At 39.4% G+C, this 21,244-nt stretch overlaps 1 protein-coding gene across 2 annotated transcripts in view; it reads left to right on the top strand.

Moving 5' to 3' along the window:
* ENTPD1 (ectonucleoside triphosphate diphosphohydrolase 1) overlaps nt 1-15,947 on the top strand; it is a 96,534-nt gene extending 80,587 nt beyond the window's left edge. For both annotated transcript variants that reach the window (XM_081253158.1, XM_081253157.1), the window contains exons 8-10: nt 8,637-8,753; nt 10,577-10,714; nt 13,169-15,947. In XM_081253158.1, the coding sequence (XP_081109284.1) occupies nt 8,637-8,753; nt 10,577-10,714; nt 13,169-13,375 (462 nt within the window). In that variant the 3' untranslated portion in view covers nt 13,376-15,947. The remainder of the gene's footprint in view (nt 1-8,636; nt 8,754-10,576; nt 10,715-13,168) is intronic.
* Nucleotides 15,948-21,244: the final 5,297 nt, after the last annotated feature.

The following is a 21,244-nucleotide window of genomic DNA, read 5'->3' as shown; positions in this document are numbered from 1 at the left end:
ATAGACACAACTGGGACTACATCAAACTAAAAAGTTTTTGCACAGCAAAGGAAACAATCAGCAGAGTGAAAAGGCAACCTGCAAAATGGGAGAAAATATTTGCAAACCGTGTATCAGATAAGAGGTTGATTTCCAAAATACATAAGGAACTCCAACAACTCAATAGCAAGAAAAACAATAACCCAGTTAAAAAATGGGCTAGAGGGCTTCCCTGGTGGCGCAGTGGTTGGGAGTCCGCCTGCCGATGCAGGAGACACAGGTTCGTGCCCCGGTCCGGGAGGATCCCACATGCCGTGGAGCGGCTGGGCCCGTGAGCCATGGCCGCTGAGCCTGTGCGTCTGGAGCCTGTGCTCCGCAATGGGGGAGGCCACAACAGTGAGAGGCCCGCATACCGCAAAAAAAAAAAAAAAAAAAAAAAAATGGGCTAGAGAGTTGAATAGACACTTCTCCAAAGACAACATACAAATGGCTAACAGGTATATTAAAGGTGCTCAACATCACTAATAATCTGGGTAATGAAAATCAAAACCACAGTGAGGTATCACCTCATACCTGTTAGGATGGCTATTATCAAAAAAGCCAGGGGCTTCCCTGGTGGCGCAGTGGTTGAGAGTCCGCCTGCCGATGCAGGGGACGTGGGTTCATGCCCCAGTCCGGGAAGATCCCACATGCCGCGGCGAGGCTGGGCCCGTGAGCCATGGCCGCTGGGTCTGTGCGTCCGGAGCCTGTGCTCCGCAACAGGAGAGGCCACAACAGTGAGAGACCCGCGTACCTCAAAAAAAAAAAAAAAAAAAAAAGCCAAAGACAAGTGTGGTGAAGATGTGGAGAAAAAAGAACCCTTGTATAGTGTGGGTGCAGCCAGTATGTAAAACAGTATGGAGGTTCCTCAAAAAATTAAAAATATATTTATCATATGATCAAGTGATCCTACTTTTGGGTGTTTATCCAAAAGAATTGAAATCAGGATCTGGAAGTGATATTAGCACACTAATGACCATTACAGCACTATTCCCAGTGGCCAAGGTGTGGAAACAACCTAAAGTTCTACTGATGGATGTTGACAGATGAATGGATTTTTTAATTTTTTTTTGAATTTTATTTTATTTTTTTATACAGCAGGTTCTTATTAGTTATCTAGTTTATACTTATTAGTTGTATATAGGTCAATCCCAATCTCCCAGTTCATCCCACCACCACCCCCATACCCCCAACCCCGCTTTCCCCCCTTGGTGTCCATACGTTTGTTCTGTACATCTGTGTCTCTATTTCTGCCTTGCAAACCAGTTCATCTGTACCATTTTTTCTAGATTCCACATATATGCGTTAATATACGATATTTGTTTTTCTCTTTCTGACTTATTTCACTCTGTGTGACAGTCTCTAGGTCCATCCACATCTCTACAAATGACCCAATTTCATTCCTTTTTATGGCTGAGTAATATTCCATTGTATATATGTACCACAACTTCTTTATCCATTCGTCTGTCGATGAGCATTTAGGTTGCTTCCATGACCTGGCTATTGTAAATAGTGCTGCAATGAACACTGGGGTGCATGTGTCTTTTTTTTTTTTTTTATTAGTTTCTGCTTTATAACAAAGTGAATCAGTCATACATATACATCTGTTCCCCCATCCCTTCCCTCATGCATCTCCCTCCCTCCCACCCTCCCCATCCCACCCCTCCAGGCGGTCACAAAGCACCGAGCTGATCTCCCTGTGCTCTGCGGCTGCTTCCCACTATCTATCTACCTTACGTTTGGTAGTGTATATATGTCCATGCCTCTCATTCGCTTTGTCACAGCTTACCCTTCCCCCTCCCCTTATCCTCAAGTCCATTCTCAAGTAGGTCTGTGTCTTTATTCCCGTTTTGCCCCTAGGTTCTTCATGACATTTTTTTTTTTTTAATTCCGTATATATGTGTTAGCATACGGTATTTGTCTTTCTCTTTCTGACTTACTTCACTCTTTATGACAGACTCTAGGTCTATCCACCTCATTACAAATAGCTCAGTTTCGTTTCTTTTTATGGCTGAGTAATATTCCATTGTATATAGGTGCCACATCTTCTTTATCCATTCATCCGATGATGGACACTTAGGTTGTTTCCAGCTCCGGGCTATTGTGAATAGAGCTGCAATGAACATTTTGGTACATGTCTCTTTTTGAATTATGGTTTTCTCAGGGTATATGCCTAGTAGTGGGATTGCTGGGTCATATGGTAGTTCTATTTTTAGTTTTTTAAGGAACCTCCATACTGTTCTCCATAGTGGCTGTACCAATTCACATTCCCACCAGCAGTGCAAGAGTGTTCCCTTTTCTCCACACCCTCTCCAGCATTTATTGTTTCTAGATTTCTTGATGATGGCCATTCTGACTGGTGTGAGATGATATCTCATTGTAGTTTTGACTTGCATTTCTCTAATGACTAGTGATATTGAGCAGCTTTCCATGTGCCTCTTGGCCATCTGTATGTCTTCTTTGGAGAAATGTCTATTTAGGTCTTCTGCCCATTTTTTGATTGGGTTGTTTGCTTTTTGATATTGAGCTGCATGAGCTGCTTGTATATTTTGGAGGTTAATCCTTTGTCAGTTGCTTCATTTGCAAATATTTTCTCCCATTCTGAGGGTTGTCTTTTCATCTTGTTGATAGTTTCCTTTGCTATGCAATAGTTTTGTTTTTTTTTTTTTCTTTTTGCGGTATGCGGGCCTCTCACTGTTGTGGCCTCTCCCATTGCGGAGCACAGGCTCCGGATGCGCAGACCCAGTGGCCATGGCTCACGGGCCCAGCCGCTCCGCGGCATATGGGATCCTCCCAGACCGGGGCACGAACCCGTATCCCCTGCATCGGCAGGCGGACTCTCAACCACTGCGCCACCAGGGAGGCCCTATGCAATAGTTTTTAAGTTTCATTAGATCCCAATTGTTTATTTTTGTTTTTATTTCCATTATTCTAGGAGGTGGGTCAAAAAAGATCTTGCTGTGATTTATGTCAAAGAGTGTTCTTCCTTTGTATTCCTCTAAGAGTTTTATAGTGTCTGGTCTTACATTTAGGTCTTTAATCCATTTTGAGTTTATTTTTGTGTATGGTGTTAGGAAGTGTTCTAATTTCATTCTTTTACATGTAGCTGTCCAGTTTTCCCAGCATCACTTATTGAAGAGGCTGTCTTTTCTCCATTGTATATTCTTGCCTTCTTTGTCAGAGATGAGTTGACCGTATGTGTGTGGGTTTACTTCTGGGCTTTCTATCCTGTTCCATTGATCTATATTTCTGTTTTTGTGCCAGTACCATATTGTTGTGATTACTGTAGCTTAGTAGTATAGTCTAAAGTCAGGGAGTCTGATTCCTCCAGCTCCATTTTTTTCCCTCAAGATTGCTTTGGCTATTCGGGGTCTTTTGTGTCTCCATACAAATTTTAAGACTTTTTGTTCTAGTTCTGTAAAAAATGCCATTGGTACTTTGATAGGGATTGCATTGAATCTGTAGATTGCTTTGGGTAGTATAGTCATTTTCACAATATTGATTCTTCCAATACAAGAACATGGTCTATCTCTCCATCTGTTTGTGTCATCTTTGATTTCTTTCATCAGTGTCCTATAGTTCCCTGAGTACAGGTCTTTTACCTTCTTAGGTATGTTTATTCCTAGGTATTTTATTCTTTTTCTTGCAATGGTGAATGGGATTGTTTCCTGAATTTCTCTTTATGATCTTTCCTTGTTAGTATATAGGAATGCAAGAGATTTCTGTGCATTAATTTTGTATTCTGCAGATTTACCAAATTCATTGCTTAGCTCTAGTAGTTTTCTGGTGGCATCTTTAGGATTCTCTATGTATAGTATCATGTCATCTGCATACAGTGACAGTTTTACTTCTTCTTTTCCAATTTGTATTCCCTTTATTTCCTTTTCTTCTCCTATTGCCATGGCTAGGAGTTCCAAGACTATGTTGAATAATAGTGGTGAGAGTGGACATCCTTGTCTTGTTCCTGATCTTAGAGGAAATGCTTTCAGTTTTTCACCATTGAGAATGATGTTTGCTGTGGGTTTGTCATATATGGCCTTATTATGTTGAGGTAGGTTCCCTCTATGCCCACTTTCTGAGACTTTTTATAAATGGGTGTTGAATTTTGTCAAAAGCTTTTCCTGCATCTATTGAGATGATCATATGGTTTTTCGTCTTCAATTTGTTATTATGGTGTATCACATTGATTGGTTTGCATATATTGAAGAATCCTTGGCATCTCTGGGATAAACCCCACTTGATCATGGTGTATGATCCTTTAAATGTGTTGTTGGGTTCTGTTTGCTAGTATTTTGTTGAGGATTTTTGCATCTACATTTATGAGTGGTATTGGTCTGTAGCTTTCTTTTTTTGTGGAATCTTTGTTCTTGGTGTCAGGGTGATGGTGGCCTCATAGAATGAGTTTGGGAGCGTTCCTTCCTCTGCAATTTTTTCGAAGAGTTTGAGTAGGATGGGTGTTAGCTCTTCTCTAAATGTTTGATAGAATTTGCCTGTGAAGCCATCTGGTCCTGGACTTTTGTTTGTGGGAAGATTTTTAATCACAGTTTCAATTTATTACTTGTAATTGGTCTGTTCTTATTTTCTGTTTCTTCCTGTTTCAGTCTTGGAAAGTTATACCTTTCTAAGAATTTGTCCATTTCTTCCAGGTTGTCCATTTTATTGGCATAGAGTTGCTTGTAGTAGTCTCTTAAGATGCTTTGTATTTCTGTGGTGTCCGTTGTAACTTCTCCTTTTTCATTTCTAATTTTATTGATTTGAGTCTTCTCCCTCTTTTTCCTTGATGAGTCTGGCTAAAGGTTTGTCAATTTTGTTTATCTTTTCCAAGAACCAGCTTTTAGTTTTATTGATCTTTGCTATTCCTTTGCTTCTGTTTCATTTATTTCTGCTCTGATGTTTACGATTTCTTTCCTTCTACTAACTTTGGGTTTTGTTTGTTCTTTCTCTAGTTCCTTTAGGTGTAAGGTTAGATTGTTTATTTGAGATTTTTCTTGTTTCTTGAGGTAGGATTGTATTGCTATAAACTTTCCTCTTAGAACTGCTTTTTCTGCATCCTGTAGGTTTTGGATTGTTGTGTTTTCATTGTCATTTGTCTCTAGGTATTTTTTGATTTCCTCTTTGATTTCTTCAGTGATCTCTTGGTTATTTTGTAATGTATTGTTGTTTAGCCTCCATGTGTTTGTGTTTTTTATGTTTTTTTCCCTGTAATTGATACCTAGTCTCATAGCGTTGTGGTTGGAAAAGATGCTTGATATGATTTCAATTTTCTTAAATTTGCCGAGACTTGATTTGTGACCCAAGATGTGATCTATCCTAGAGAATGTTCCATGTGCCTTTGAGAAGAAAGTGTAACCTGCTGTTTTCAGATGGAATGTCCTATAAATATCAGTTAAATCTATCTGGTCTATTGTGTTTTTTAGAGCTTGTGTTTCCTTATTAATTTTCTATCTGGATGATCTCTCCATTGGTGAAAGTGGAGTGTTAAATCCCCTGCTATTATTGTGTTACTGTCGATTTCCTCTTTTATAGCTGTTAGCATTTGCCTTATGTATTGAGGTGCTCCTATGTTGGGTGCATATATATTTATAATTTTTATATCTTCCTCTTGGATTGATCCCTTGATCATTAGGTAGTGTCCTTCCTTGTCTCTTGTAACATTCTTTATTTTAAAGTCCATTTTATCTGATATGAGTATTGCTACTCCATCTTTCGATTTCCATTTGCATGCAATATCTTTGTCCATCCCCTCACTTTCAGTCTGTATGTGTCCCTAGGTCTGAAGTGGGTCTCTTGTAGACAGCATATATATGGGTCTTGTTTTTGTATCCATTCAGCGAGCCTGTGTCTTTTGGTTGGAGCATTTAATCCATTCATATTTAAGGTAATTAACAATATGTATATTCCTATTACCATTTTCTTAATTGTTTTGGGGTTTTTTTTTTGTAGGTCCTTTGCTTGTCTTGTGTTTCCCACTTAAAGAAGTTCCTTTAGCATTCATTATAGAGCTGGTTTAGTGGTGCTGAATTCTCTTAGCTTTTGCTTGTTTTTAAAGCTTTGATTTCTCTGTCAAATCTGAATGAGATCCTTGCTGGGTAGAGTAATATTGGTTGTAGGTTCTTCCCTTTCATCACTTTAAATGTATTGTGCCACTCCCTTCTGGCTTGTAGAGTTTCTGCTGAGACATCAGCTGTGAACCTTAGGGGAGTTCCCTTGTGTGTTATTTGTCGTTTTCCCTTGTTGCTTTTAATAATTTTTCTTTGTCTTTAAATCTTGTCAATTTAATTCCTATGTGTCTCAGCCTGTTTCTCCTTGGGTTTGTCCTGGCTGGGACTCTGCGCTTCCTGGGCTTGGGTGGTTATTTCCTTTCCCATGTTACGGAAGTTTTCAACTATAATTTCTGCAGATATTTTCTCGGGTCCTTTCTCTCTCTCTTCTTCTTCTGGGACCCCTATAATGCGAATGTTGGTGTGTTTAATGTTGTTGCAGAAGTCTCTTAGTCTGTCTTCATTTCTTTTCATTCTTTTTTCTTTCTTCTGTCCTGTGGCAGTAAATTCCACCATTCTATCTTCCAGGTCACTTATCCATTCTTCTGCCTCATTTATTCTGCTATTGATTCCTTCTAGTGTATTTTTCATTTCAGTTATTGTATTGCTCGTCTCTGTTTGTTTGTTCTTTAATTCTTCTAGGTCTTTGTTGAACATTTCTTGCATCTTCTTGGTCTTTGCCTCCATTCTTTTTCCAAGGTCCTGGATCATCTTCACTATCGTTATTCTGAATTCTTTTTCTGGAAGGTTGACTATCTCCACTTCATTTAGTTGTTTTTCTGGGGTTTTATCTTTTTCCTTCATCTGGTACATAGTCCTTTGCCTTTTCATTTTGTCTGTCTTTCTGTGACCATGGTTTTTGTTCCAAAGACTGCAGGATTGTCGTTCTTCTTGCTTCTGCTGTCTGCCCTCTGGTGGATGAGGCTATCTAAGAGGCTTGTGCAAGCTTCCTGATGGGAGGGACTGGTGGTGGGTAGAGCTGGGTCTATCTATTTTATATATAGTAGTGTGTATATGTTAATCCCAAACTCCTAATTTATCCCTCCCCCTCCCCCAGCTTTCCCTTTTGGTAACCATAAGTTTGTTTTCTATGTCTTTGAGTCTCTTTCTGTTTTGTAAATAAGTTCTTTTGTATCACTTTTTTGGATTCCATGTATAAGTGATATCATATGATATTTGTCTTCTCTTTGTGACTTACTTCATCTAGTATGATAATCTCTAGATCCATCCATGTTGCTGCAAACAGCATTATTTCATTCTTTTTATGGCTGAGTAGTATTCCATTGTGTATGTATACCACATATTCTTTATCTATTCATCTGTTGATGGACATTTAGGTTGCTTCCAGGTCTTGACGATTGTAAATAGTGCTGGTATGAACACTCGGGGGTATGTACCTTTTCGAGTTAGAGTTTTCTCTGGATATATGCCCAGGAGTGGGATTGCTGGATCATATAGTAACACTATTTTTAGCTTTTTTAAGGAACCTCGATACTGTTCTCCATAGTGGCTGCACCAATTTACATTCCCACCAACAGTGTAGGAGGGTTCCCTCTTCTCCACACCCTCGCCAGCATTTATTGTTTGTAGATTTTTGTAAGATGGCCATTCTGACTGGTGTGAGGTGATACTTCATTTAGTTTTGATTTACATTTCTCTAATAATTAGTGATATTGAGCATCTTTTAATGTGCCTGTCGGCCATCTGTATGTCTTCTTTGGAGAAATGTCTGTTTAGGTCTTCTACCCATTTTTTGATTGGGCTGTTTTTTGTTCTTTGTTTTTTTAATAAGCTATAGGAGCTCTTTGTATATTTTGGAAATTAATCCCTTGTTGGTCACATCATTTGCAAATATTTTTTCCCAGTCTATAGGTTGTCTTTTTGTTTTGTTTATGGTTTCCTGTGTTGTGCAAAAGCTTTTAAGTTTGATTAAGTCCCATTTGGTTATTTTTATTTTTATTTCCATTTCTCTAGAATGTTTTCTTTTTTACTCCTTTGTTTATTTAACTTTTTACATAGTTCTCATGTATGATGTTGATGATTTTTTAAAACTTTTAAGTTGTGCCCAGCTCATGATAGGCCTGCAATAAATATTTGTTAAAGAAATACTGGCTATCTAAAGAAAGCAGTACATGTATATTATAAAAATAGGCAAAAAAGGGGCATAAATAAAAAGGAAAAAAACACCTTATAATTTTGCCAGAGATCACTCCTGTTATTTACCTTTGTATAGAATTTTCCAGGTTTTATTTTTAAAAATTCATACATAATACATATTTTTTTAAAGATGAGAGTTTTGTAACTTTTCCTCTTATCTTCTTTTTTCCCCATCTTTCTTTCTCCCTGACTCTCCCATTAAAATTATCAAGAAAATTAGCTACCAGATGGCTCAGAAATGCATGTCAGCAGCAAAGTGACCCCCTTCCAGGAAGGAAGCAACTGTTGGGGATGGAATATCACCTGATCCATAATTTACTCATCAGAGATTTCCAGGAACTTCCATTAGGCCCTCTGGAGAGTGAATCAGTGTCCCTCTGTGTTGGACACTGCACCAAACTCAGCATTTTTCTCTTGCAGGCATTTTCAGCTTTTTACTATGTGATGGAGTTTTTAAACCTTACATCAGAGGAACAGTCAACTCATAAAAAGATGATTAACACGTTGGAAAAGTTCTGCTCTCAGCCTTGGGAAGAGGTAAGTGACTAGAAACAGCATCTGTTACCATTGCTCTCTGACCTTGACAGCATGGAGGATGTGAGTCTGCTCTTCAAGTCATGGTAATGTGACCAAGATCCAGCACACATGTTAGAGAAGCCTAGATGGTGCACCCTATTAAGAGTAAGTTCACTGGCATTCCTTGATAACTTGGCATACAATGGCTTAAACAAAAAAGGTCTTATTGTTTTCACCTAATTCGAAGTCCGGAAGTAGTCAGTTGCTGGCATGGGGTGGGCAGCTTGACTATCTCAGCCATTCTTCAGTTGTTGTTAGGCCTGTTTCCTCATGGAAGCAAGGTGTAGCTTCAGGGATCACGGCCGCGTTCAAGGTCAGAAGAAGAATAGCGCCAGATACATCTGTTCCTTTTTATAGGAAAGCAGAAGCTATCCCAGAAGCTCCTAGTAGTCTTTTCTCTTACATCTCATTGGCCAGGACTGGCTGGGAAAGCAGGATGCAGGATTTTATGACTGGCTTAGAGCCCTAGATCCATCATGAGCTACTTCCTGGAGCTGAGCGCATTGTCGCCCACTCCTTCCCCCGACACCCAGGGAAGACAGGCAATTCACAGAATCTGCCACAGACACCATTGTGGTAAGACCCTTTTTTCATCAGACAGGTCCAAGGTATCTCCTACTTATTCATAAATTTGAAGCACAAAATTTTTCTTGTCTGAGGCACTGAGTCATTCAAGATCCAGTGCTACCTGATGAAAGTTTCCAGGGACGTGAGAGAAAGATATGGAGTCTACTCTGATTTAAAAGAACAGATCACCTAGGAGTGGCTCAAAACAGCAGCTGTTTTAAATTGACAAAAGTGACTTAAAATGAGTGATTTTAAGAGAGATTGCAAAAGTGATCGCAAAAGTGACCAGTGCTTTCATTCTGAAGATATGCAATTAATTAAAAATGAAGGCTGTTCTCGTGGGCACTGACAACAGAGGAAGGAAGGTTGTGCAAGAGCCTGGACATCTGAAATTTTCTCTAAGTATTTTGTCTGAGTTAGAACATGAAGGAAGGGTATTCAGGGCTTTTGGAAAGAGCAGCTCAAATATGCCTCAGTACTTTACAAAACATTTAGGGGAGGCTTTTTGCAGCTAGTGGTGATCTGTGGAGAAAGACGAGCATCTCGGGTTCTTGAGCAAAATGCTTCCTAAACTGGGTTCCAGAGCAGTGTTTGTCAAATGTTACTATGTATGTGATCATACAGGGATCATATTAAAAAGCACATTCTGCACTGGCAGATCAGGGGTGAGGATTAACAAGTTCTCAGGGGATGCTGCTGATGCTAGTCCAGAGACCTAACTGAGTGGCAAGGCTTTTTATGAAACTGTTTCCTCAAGATGCTTATAGAGGCTCTAAACCAAAGACTTTGGTCAAGAGCATACAGAAAACTCTGGTTAAACAAAGATTAATAGATTTCTTTCATGCAAGATTTTTCACAGTTTTTAATATGCTAATGTGATTGTGAAACTCAAGTTTCACAAGGGATGGCAAACTAGAGTAAAATTCAGTGTTGTTGAACCTATCAGACCACAGAAACTACTTTTTTCCTAGAACACTTATCAATGTCTCATAGAACCCTGTGGAGGAAAAGATTACTTAACAGACCCTAAACTGTGAACCCCTGCACCCACTGAAGGAGTGCAGCACCACTCCCAAAGCTCTCTGCAGGGGCCAACTCTCAGGCCCATGTGAGCTGGGGCTTTTTCCTCTCTTGATCAGCTCTAATCGCGAACATGAGGGCTATGGAGGAGTGCCTGTTGTTGTACAAGTATGATGTTTTCTTCACTTCACTTCCAGCTGCAGATGTATTTTGGTGAAGTGAAGGAGAAGTACCTGAGTGAATACTGCTTTTCTGGCACCTACATCCTCGCTCTTCTTCTGAATGGCTATCATTTTACAGCTGAGTCCTGGAAGAATATTCACTTCATGGGCAAGGTTTGTTAGGTTGGGGGGAGGTTGGGTTGTAGTGACTGAAGCAGCTTTGGGCTTAAAAGAGGTAGGAGTCAACCTGATTTAATTTTGGCCTGATGTCCTGTCCTACCACTTCACCTCTAACCCAAGATGGCATTTTGTGTCCAGCTCTCCTGATAATGTTGACCAGCCAGTTGTGGGTATCCTATCTAAGGAGGGCTACTTGTATTCTCAGCCTCACCTTTCTGCTCACATAACAGTGACTAACCCCTTATAAAACAAAACATGAGATAGTAAAGTAATATAACAGTATTTCAACAGCCACAGTGATTCTGCATGCTGACTTCAACATCCATCTCAAAGGCCCCTTCGTGAATCCAGAAGGGATGATCATGGTTTGTCATAAGGGGTGAAGGCCTTGTTGGTTGTAGCTTCAAGACTGACCAATCTGAAAGCTCGCTGTGAAGAATGAGATGAGTGGCTGTGAATGGGGGCCTTTGCTTAGAAGCCAGGCTTAGCATGAGCCTTAAAGAAGCAAGCCCATAGCTTTGCATTACCATAGCATTACCTGAAGGTATCCAGGCATAGCGCAACATTTACATCGGCAGCAAGACTCATGGGCACACTCATGCTTGATGAAAAATATCAAAAACAGTGTTTCTCTACCTTTTAAACCCATACCCACTAATGGCAAAAACAATTTATCCCTTTATTAAATATGGTGACTTCAAGTAAAACAAAGCATTGAGGCAGCAGAGAGCTGTAGTAGCCTTAAAGAGACTAGTTTCATCACACTCTTGTCAATATTGACTTTGCTAATTAAAATCTTTTCCTTGTTTTAACATCCCAGTCTTCCTTCCATTCCATCAGTTTGTCTCTTTGAGAGATATGTCTATGTCAAATTTACCTAGTGATTTATATTCTTTGAACTCCAATCTATGATCCATTGTTTCTAAACCTTAAGTGATAAGTCCTCTAACTTTGGAGGCTTCCTTGACACAGGCAGTCAGATACGGTTCCATTCCCCATAAAGGGACATGGGCCTTTTTACAAATTATTAATTCCCAGTACTGGTAAAGGTTTAGGGGAGAGGAGCATTCCACATGGTATTGGTTGGAATGTAAACTGGCATAGCCTTTGGGAAGACTGTTTTGGCAACATGTGCTAGGAGCCTTAAAACATGTACATCATTTTGGCCAATTGCTCCATTTCTAGGATTTATAAATAATTGAACAAAGTGAGTAAAAATGAACATATAAGGCAGTTCATGTCAGTGATGATGTTGCAGAAATCCCTTAAGAGACATGGGATGATGTTTACAAGGAATTGTTAAGTGAATAATTCTACATACAATTTAATTCCATTTTTTATGTGAAAAACATGCACAGAGAGGACTGGTAGGATATGTCACAAAATGATAATAGCAGCAAGTTCTGAGTGATGAAGTAGGGGTGGTTTTTATTTTCTTTTTTAGGATTATCTATACTTCATGATTTTCCTACCATGATGACATACAACTCACGTAATAGAAACATTTCCACAGTTCTTTGTTATTCATAGACTACCTGTATTTCAATACATTTTGAGGTGACTTGAAAATATTCCTAGGAAGATGGCAAGGTTGGAGAATGTTTTTTCATTTAAGAATAATCCTTTCTCATGCATATGTGGTCTTTCATCTTGTCAAGTAAGACTGACTTGCTGGGATTATTCCCTAATTTTTCCCTAGTTGAATCATAAAAGAAGTCCTGGTTTCATATGGAGGAGATTCCTGGGCCTGACATTGATGCACAAGGCCAGGGACAGTCATTATTCTCTCACTCTTTGCCCGCTTCCTGTCATCCACCCCCCCTTCCCCACCCCAGCCACCCACATTCACACAAACAGCAAAAAGAAGAATGCAAATTTCCAAAGGCCTAATTTGAATTAAGTTCTTCTAGTCAGGAGAACTGAGCCGTCATTCCCCAAATTCCTCTCTGAATTTGGGGAATTTAGTAGTGAGGCCCCACACTCTTCTGAATTGGGGGAATTTAGTAGTGAGGCCCCACACTCTTCTGAATTTGGGGAATTTAGTAGTGAGACCCCACACTCTTCTGAATTTGGGGAATTTAGTAGTGAGACCCCACACTCTTCTGAATTTGGGGAATTTAGTAGTGAGACCCCACACTCTTCTGACTTTGGGGAATTTAGTAGTGAGACCCCACACTCTTCTGAATTGGGGGAATTTAGTAGTGAGGCCCCACACTCTTCTGACTTTGGGGAATTTAGTGGTGAGGCCCCACACTCTCCTTCTTAATCACTTGCTTCTGCTCCATTTTCCCCACAGCCATATTCCCAATTCAGAATACAAAAGTAATCCATTTAGAGAATTGAACGTGGTGCTCTCACTTCCTGGTTGCTCAGTGTTATGGATCGGGTTGCATGAAAGCTCATTTAATCCTCGGAGCAGAAACAACAGACTTTCCCCACTGTTTGCAGGTCCGGAGCACCAGCGTCGGGTGGACTTTGGGCTACATGCTGAACCTGACCAACATGATCCCATCTGAAGAGCCATTGTCCACACCTCTCTCCCACTCCACATATGTCATCCTCATGGTCCTCTTCTCCCTGATCCTGGTCATAGTGGTCATAATAGGCATATTTATCTTTCACAAGCCTTCGTATTTCTGGAAAGACATGGTATAGCAGGAACAGCTGAAATCTGCTGGCTGGAGTGAGAAGAAAACTTGCCCAGGGAGCACTTTCCTCCACAGTGGTGTACAAGGCCAGTCTTGACCAGCATGAAGCTTCCTAGGCTTTTGCTGAAGCCTTTCCATGGGAGGTATTTACCACCCACTGCCTCAAGAACTTCCTGGCAGACATTGTCTCTTTTGTGAGTCTCTCCAAACTCCCCCCCACCCCACTTTCTCTTTTGTACTCTGTGCTTGTGTAGCTCTTGAAGACCTGCCTCCTTTCATGATAGTTGCTTTATAAAAGAACAATATTGACTTTATCCAGAAGAACTGAGAGTCCTGAGTCCTGTGCTGGGAAGTTGCCCTGGCTAAAAGAAGAAACTTGGGAACTGATTCAGTTGTGGTCTTACAGACCCTTTCTCTCTCCTGTTTCCCATTTATTAAGAAAGCCATCCAATGCCTTTGGAGAAGACAGACACATATCCCGTGCCCAGCTTGCCCTTTGCATGGGAGAATTTTCTAGTCTAGGCAAGTATGTGCTAGGGCGAAAGAGTCCTACAAAGGAATTTGTGGGATGTGCAGTTAATCTAAGACAAAAAAGGGATGTGGGTAAGTCACATATTCCTGGGTGATGCCAAAATGCTAGAGTGGGACACCCAGACCAGAGATTATTTAAAAAGCTGCTGTACATATACATGGGCATTCAAATATCAGGGCGTATTATCTGGTAGGTGTACACATGTCAGGAAGAAAAATACAGTTACAACACAAGATCAGGAAAGTGCATCCTCCAACACATCTATTGGGGTTTCGTTTTTATTGCAGTAAAACGCATATAACCTAAAATTCACCATTATGACATATACAATTTAGTGAAATTTAGTACGTTCACAATGTTGTGCAACTGTCACCAATATCTAATTCCAGAATATTTTCATCACTAAGAAATTATTGGCTAGGGATTAGACCATCCTGTGGTAGGCTTGAACCATCGACCTTTCCATTTAGCCAAGCATGCTAACCAGTTGCACCACAAATGCTCACTGAGTTTTAAAGCCATGCCATATCGTACTGTCCCAGGGTTTAATTTAGTGAAAGAGTTGCATTAGTGCAGAGTGGCATGCCTTTTTTGCTGTCATGGTATTTACACAACAAAATGTGCCAGGAACCACATCTGTAAGTTTTGCTGCCGGTTCTAGGTACTTTTGCTTTAAGCATCTTTGCCATAGACATTTTTGCCACAAACATTTCACTGCAAATAATTGGCTCTAAAGCAATTTTGCCATAAAAGATAAAATAATGGAAAATCAAAGAGGGATAATTAAAAGGACATAATGAAACGAATAACAAAATTCAAGACTTATTGTGAAATATAAAATACTTGAGTACATTTAAAGTGTGTGTTGATTAATGGCAATACTGTGCACATAACTGATTTTATTTTGTGGGTTGTATCTAAGCACTTGTCTTCCAAGTCTTTCATTCATAGCCTTTTATACTTTTTTTTTTTGCTCATTGATTTGTCTCCTCATTGTGCATCGTACTTTTTCTTTTTTGCTAAAATTTCTTCCTTCGTAAAGAGCGATGTAAGTTTCCAAATACTTAGAGACATCTTTGTAACTGAGCTTTGTGTTGTGTTTTGAAAACTTCTACACGGTTGTTGTTTGTTCTTGGCATATTGTCACGTGTCCATTGATAGATGTTCCAAAGTTGTGTGGGAAATGTGGGTTCACCTCTGCACCTTCCAGGACTTTGGCCTCTTTCGCCTCCACTGTAATGTGTTTCAAAATAAGAAACCAACTTTTGGGGCAAATCACTCTCATATGCCAGCTCGATAAAGCCATCAATAATGTCGCCAACTGGAAGAAATGCTAACATATTTCAACCAGTTGAAACCGAACTGTCAAACCAAAAACTGTCAACCAGTTATTTTATCTTTCACAGGGAATTTGCCTTACAGCCAATTAGTTATTCGATGAAAATGTTTGTTGCAGAAGTGCTTGTGGCAGAGATGTCAATGGCAAAGATGCTTATGGTGAAGGTACCTAGAACCCATTTCAACATGTAATTAATATATGTTATTAATGAGATTTTTGTTTTTTAATATTGTTTTTGAAATCTGTTGCATATTTTACACTTACAGTACATCCTAATCAGGACTCCATTTCAAGTGCTCAATAGCCATGTGTGGCTAGTGGCTACCATATTGAATAGCACATGTCTAAAAGTACATTCAAAGCTAAAAAGACACAGGCAATAACACTTTGTCTTTCTCTTGAGGGGGGAAATTTTCTTTAAACAGCTATAGATGCTATAACATTCTTGCTATTATTTATTATATATGAAGTTTAACATTATTCTTAACAAGCTTTTAACATCCCAGCTCAGAATTTCACATTACTCCTCAGGTTTATTGCCTTTTGTGTGAAGACACAGATGCCTATTATTCAGGCCAAGATGCCTGATGAAAGACCTTTGGGAAATTTAATCTGGATTCAAAGATAATACAAGATAATTGGATGCTTATATTCTATGGTCACAATGTAAATTTGAATATTAAAATAAAGATTAGTCTCTTAATAGCTCACAGAGCAAAGTTTACCATATAATAGTAACATTACTATTAAAATATATTCTCATTTATTGTCAGTTTGAAAGATGAGCTGAATTTCACTGAAATTGGTCTCATTCCTCTCTGATTCAGAGTCTAATCGTTGCTATCTTATTAGAACATGAGTTGCTCATAGTTAGCCTGTACTAGCCAGGTATTTCTTTCAGTTTGTGCTAGTTTTATTATTTTTTAAAATTTCTTATAACCTCAAAATTTCAGTGGCTTACCACAATAAACATTGATTTTTCATGTTCATGGGTCTGCAAGTCAGCTAGTATATCTACTTGTGGTGGTAGGTCTGGTTCAGGCCTGCTCCATATATCTCCCACTCTCCTTGTCTGGTGGCTTCCTGAGCCATGTTCCCACGATGAGTGGTAGGGGCACAAGAAAGGGAGAGAAAATACAGGATGCCTCTTCAGGCCTTGGCCAGGACAGGCCCCTGTCACTTCCATCCACATTCTACTGACCAAAATAAGTCATATGACTAAGCCCAACATAGGAAGCTGGAGAAACACTGGGAGGAATAGCAGAGTCATGTGACAAAGGACATGAATAACTAATTCTAACACAGGAAATTCGTGAAACTTGGGCACAACGATTCAATCTACCACAGCGTCTCATTAACTAAAACATAAAGTACGTTTTCTTCAAATTAAAATCTACTTATCTTGCCAAAGAATATTCTTCTTAAAAAATGTCATTTCTTCTGTGACATCATCAATTACAACTTCTTTTCACAGCCTTAATCAGGGTGCTCTGGCAGCTCCTAAATTAGTCTCACATTCTAAAATGATAGATTTCCTAAGAGTCCATCTATTTATTTTCCTTATATGTTTAGGACGGTGTATAGTTAACTACCCAAGTTTTTATTTGCATAAGAACCTAATACAACTGAACATACATAATTGGTTTTATCACAGGTATAATGGATTTTTTAATAAAGGGGGAAGGAATGTCTCCAAAAGCCTTCTCTTTCACAAGTGGTATTTAGGACTGCATGTGGTAAAAGCATTGTTGTACTTTTTGCATTTCTCTATTTTAAGTAATTTAATTTCTAAATTTAAATTGATGATATAATGATGGCACCACTCTAATCAGCATCTGAGTTGACTTTTTATTTTTATATCCCTTTTGCATGATGAATAGCAGAGAACATGAATTAGTCAATGAGAAGTGAGATACAGTCACCTAAGAAACAACATCATTTCTTATAATGAAGTTCTAAGAAGAGAGGGGAGGAAAGTCATGTGAGCCAGATAGGGAACAGTATGTATTTAGGCTGACTTAAACTGAACTCTGCCCTTCCTCCTAAACCTGCTCCTCCTCCTGCATTTTATCATGATTAATGCCACCACTGCCTCTAGTAACCAAGATCAGAATCAACTTTATCGATGTTGAAGTGACAGGGGCCTGTCCTGGCCAAGACCTGCCCATTCTGCTTTTGCAGCATTTTTCATTTTGATTCCCCTTTACAATCTTGTTGTTACCACCACAGTAGAGACCTGATATCAGGAACAATGATCTTGTCTCCAAACTATTACTTCCAGATTAATCTTTATAAAAAGTGGGCTTGGGGCTTCCCTGGTGGCGCAGTGGTTGAGAGTCCACCTGCCGATGCAGGGGACACGGGTTCGTGCCCTGGTCCGGGAAGATCCCACATGCCGCGGAGCGGCTAGGCCCGTGAGCCATGGCCGCTGAGCCTGCGCGTCCGGAGCCTGTGCTCCACAACGGGAGAGGCCACACAGTGAGAGGCCTGCGTACCACAAAAAAAAAAAAAAAAAAAAAAAAGTGGGCTTAATCACATTGCTCCCCAACTAAAACTGTTGGTGACTTTCTATTGCCTATGAAATAAGGTCAAACTCTCCAACAGACATTCAGGCCCTTTGATCCATGCCTATAAGCTCTCCCACTTTACCCTCTGATGTTCCTTACACTGTAGCAAAGGTAGACTGATTCTTTACCCAGAGCTGTTCAGGTTATTTGCTCAACTTGGAGCACCTTTGCCCCACTCTGCGTTTAAGGCTTAGCTCAAATGACCCTTCTTCAGTGAAGTCTCCTCCAAATCTCTGCGTCAGCGTAAACTGCTTCTTCCCTGTGCTCTCACAGCCCTTTACCTGGGCCTCCATTAGAACATTCAGACCATCCTATTCAGTATTTGGGTTAAGCTTCTTGGGGACAAGATATGTGACCTATTTCTTTTTGAAAAGTTGGGCTCAGGGGTATTTTAGCAGGAACTAAGGTAACAGTCCTAGTTAATCGCTCTGTCCATTGCCAGATGGGCTGGTCCCTGCCACTATTTCTGCATCAGTATACTTATTTATGTTCTCTCTTGACATGACCATCCTCTTCCTCCAGCTTTTAAGGACCAGCTCAACTCCTGATTCCTCAATGAAGACTTCTTTGATTACCCACATTGAACTTTTCCTTCTGGACCATGCATTTAGTTTCAATATAGCTCACTACATGGGAATTGATTGTACATATTATTAAAGTAGAATTTTAAGGATTAGAATGCACCTTAAAAGGTAACGTTTATCAAAATTTAATGTGTATATGACTCACCCAGTGGTCTTGTTGAAGTAAAAATTACTTAATTTTAATTAATAAAAAATGATTCAGTAGGTCTGGGGTGAGGCTGAGGTGTTCTACATTTCTAACGAGCTGCCAGGTAATGCCACTACAGCTGTATGGGGACCAAACTTTGGGTATCAAAGATCTAGATTACTTTACCATTCCATGGAGTTCCTTCTAATGGCTCTCAGATAAGTGGCCATCTACTACCTGACTGCCATACTTCATTTGGCAGCCTGTTCCACCGTGGGCCAGCTCGACTGCCACTTACAAAGCTTACTCCCTCTGCTACACAACCATCCCCAAGTGTTTCTTCCTTTGACAGTTTTCTGTGCCTCAGGAGTTTTCTGTCTGTGCTGCCCTCTGCTTTTGGGGAGCCACTGCCTGGCACTCAAGTGAAGAACTGGTGTGCCTCAGAGGGATTTCTCCCAGCTCTTCACCCTGCCCCTAGCCTTCAGTTACTGCCTCTGTGCTCTTGGTAGAACCCTGTGGGAAAGAGCTGGAAGGTGATCCATAATGCACGCCTACATGCAACCTTTAAAGATTCTTTAAAATTTCTGCTGGTTTCTTATTATTTTTGGCTCTGATAGCTTTTTCCTTTGCTGTCACTCTACCAAGGATGAAAGAGTTCTGATGGGTTTGAAAATACTGTGATTTTGTAGTCTAGCCAGCTGGGTAGAAGCTACAATCTCTTGCCATATGCACACAAGAATTATTTGTAAAATGAAAAAAAATGAATCATAAGGAAATTATTTTTTACAAAGTTTACAACCAGAAATGCATTTCATTAGCATATGTAACTAAAAGTACAGCCTCAATAAATTAGATTTCTGATTTTGAAAAAGCAACAATTATATATACTCCACACTGTTAGTTCCCTTATATTTATAAATACTCTTAAATATTTTTTAAAATGTAGATGGCTCATTTTGTAATAACACAAGTTTCCTGTTGACATACAACTTAAATTTTCTATTATGAAATGATTTTTGGCCGAGTAACAATGAAAAAGGGGCAAAGATAGGTAAATGGTGGGCTGTTTGTAAAGTGAACTGCTCAATACCAATTGAACTTTTTTCTGATGGTAAATCATAATGCTCTCTCTAAAGCTCGTCAATATACAGGCATACATATTTATAATCAGTAGCTTAAAAATATGACTTTTTGTGCTATGCCGTACCTCTTGGATTTTTACCTCTACATTAGTCAACCGAACCATCTTTTAGGAATACGCATGAAGATGGAAGTCCCTGTGAAGAATATGGTGTGAATCTGCTTTGTCTCCTGCAGTTAAATCCATTTGAAGGATATATTCTTCGATTATCACCTGGACAGAGAGGTCTAAACAGAAACAAGTTATTTTTAACTTTTTATTATGAGAATTTTCTAACACAAAGTAGAATAATGCAATACACATCCATGTGTCCATTACAGAATTCATCAGTTGTCATCATTTTGCTAAACTTGCAGAAACAAGTGTTAATTATAATCAGAGATAAAACAGGATTCAAACTTCGTGGAAAAGAGTAAAATATACTTTTTTACCAACAGTCAAATGGTGAAGGTGGGCAGAATCATTGCATGGTGCAACATGGTAAAGTACGTAGAGGGCTAAGGTCCTTAATAGAAGGATGCATCTTGCATGAAAGGAGGTGGGACATATTTTATAGGCCCCTCTTCAAGCTGCAGGAAGAATCAGGACCACAGCTACACCTGCCTATTTATTTTTTAGATTATGAAGTTAAAGAGAATAACAGAATCATTCTGGTGTAGCAGCAAATCAGTGGATTACGTTACTTATAGACAGTCTCTTCTAAAATATTCCTTTTACACTGAGAAGCTGAAGAAGGCTAATGAATCACCTATTTTAAATTGTAATTTTTGCTTTTCATGTATGTTTAAACCTAAAACCTCTCTTTTAGTACGACTGAAATATACCTTTGTGGGATAAGTCTAGCACATTTTTAATGTAAATATTCAATAGTTTCTATAAAGAAGCCTGTTTTTCTCCCTGGTACAGTCCCTTTTTATCCAAATTGCTAATATGCTGTGTTACTTAGGCCTGCCAGTGCTGGGTAAGTTAAAAGGAAGAGGGCAGGAAGAATTCTGTCTTTGCTGTCATCTGGCTTTTCTCCCCCTTCAAAACAAAGTCTCTTTTAATCTATCTAAAATTTTCCTTTAGGTTTTTTCCACCTAAGCAGAATATCTTTCAGCCATTTTTTTAAAAACAACTTTATTGGAGTATAATTGCTTTACAATGCTGTGTTAGTTTCTGCTGTATAACAAAGTGAATCAGCTATATGTATACATATATCCCCATATCCCCTTGCTCTTGTGTCTCCCTCCCCGCCTCCCTATTCCACCCCTCTAATTGGCCACAAAGCACCGAGCTGTTCCCCCTGTGCTATGCAGCTGCTTCCCACTAGCTATCTTTTTACATTTGGTAGTGTATATATGTCAATGCCACTCTCTCACTTCGTCCCAGCTTACCCTTCCCCCTCCCTGTGTCCTCAAGTCCATTCTCTACATCTGCATCTTTATTCCTGTCTTGCCCCTAGGTTCATCAGAACCTTTTTTTTTTTAGATTCCATACATATGTGTTAGCATACAGTATTAGTTTTTCTCTTTGTGACTTACTTCATTCTGTTTGGCAGATTATAGGTCCATCCACCTCAACTACAAATAATTTCGTTTCTTTTT

Source organism: Mesoplodon bidens, assembly GCF_964165515.1.
Source record: "Mesoplodon bidens genome assembly, chromosome: 1".
In the NCBI taxonomy this organism is placed as follows: Eukaryota; Metazoa; Chordata; class Mammalia; order Artiodactyla; family Ziphiidae; genus Mesoplodon; species Mesoplodon bidens.
Note: the sequence above shows the minus strand (reverse complement) of the source record. Positions and strands in the feature narration are given on the sequence as shown.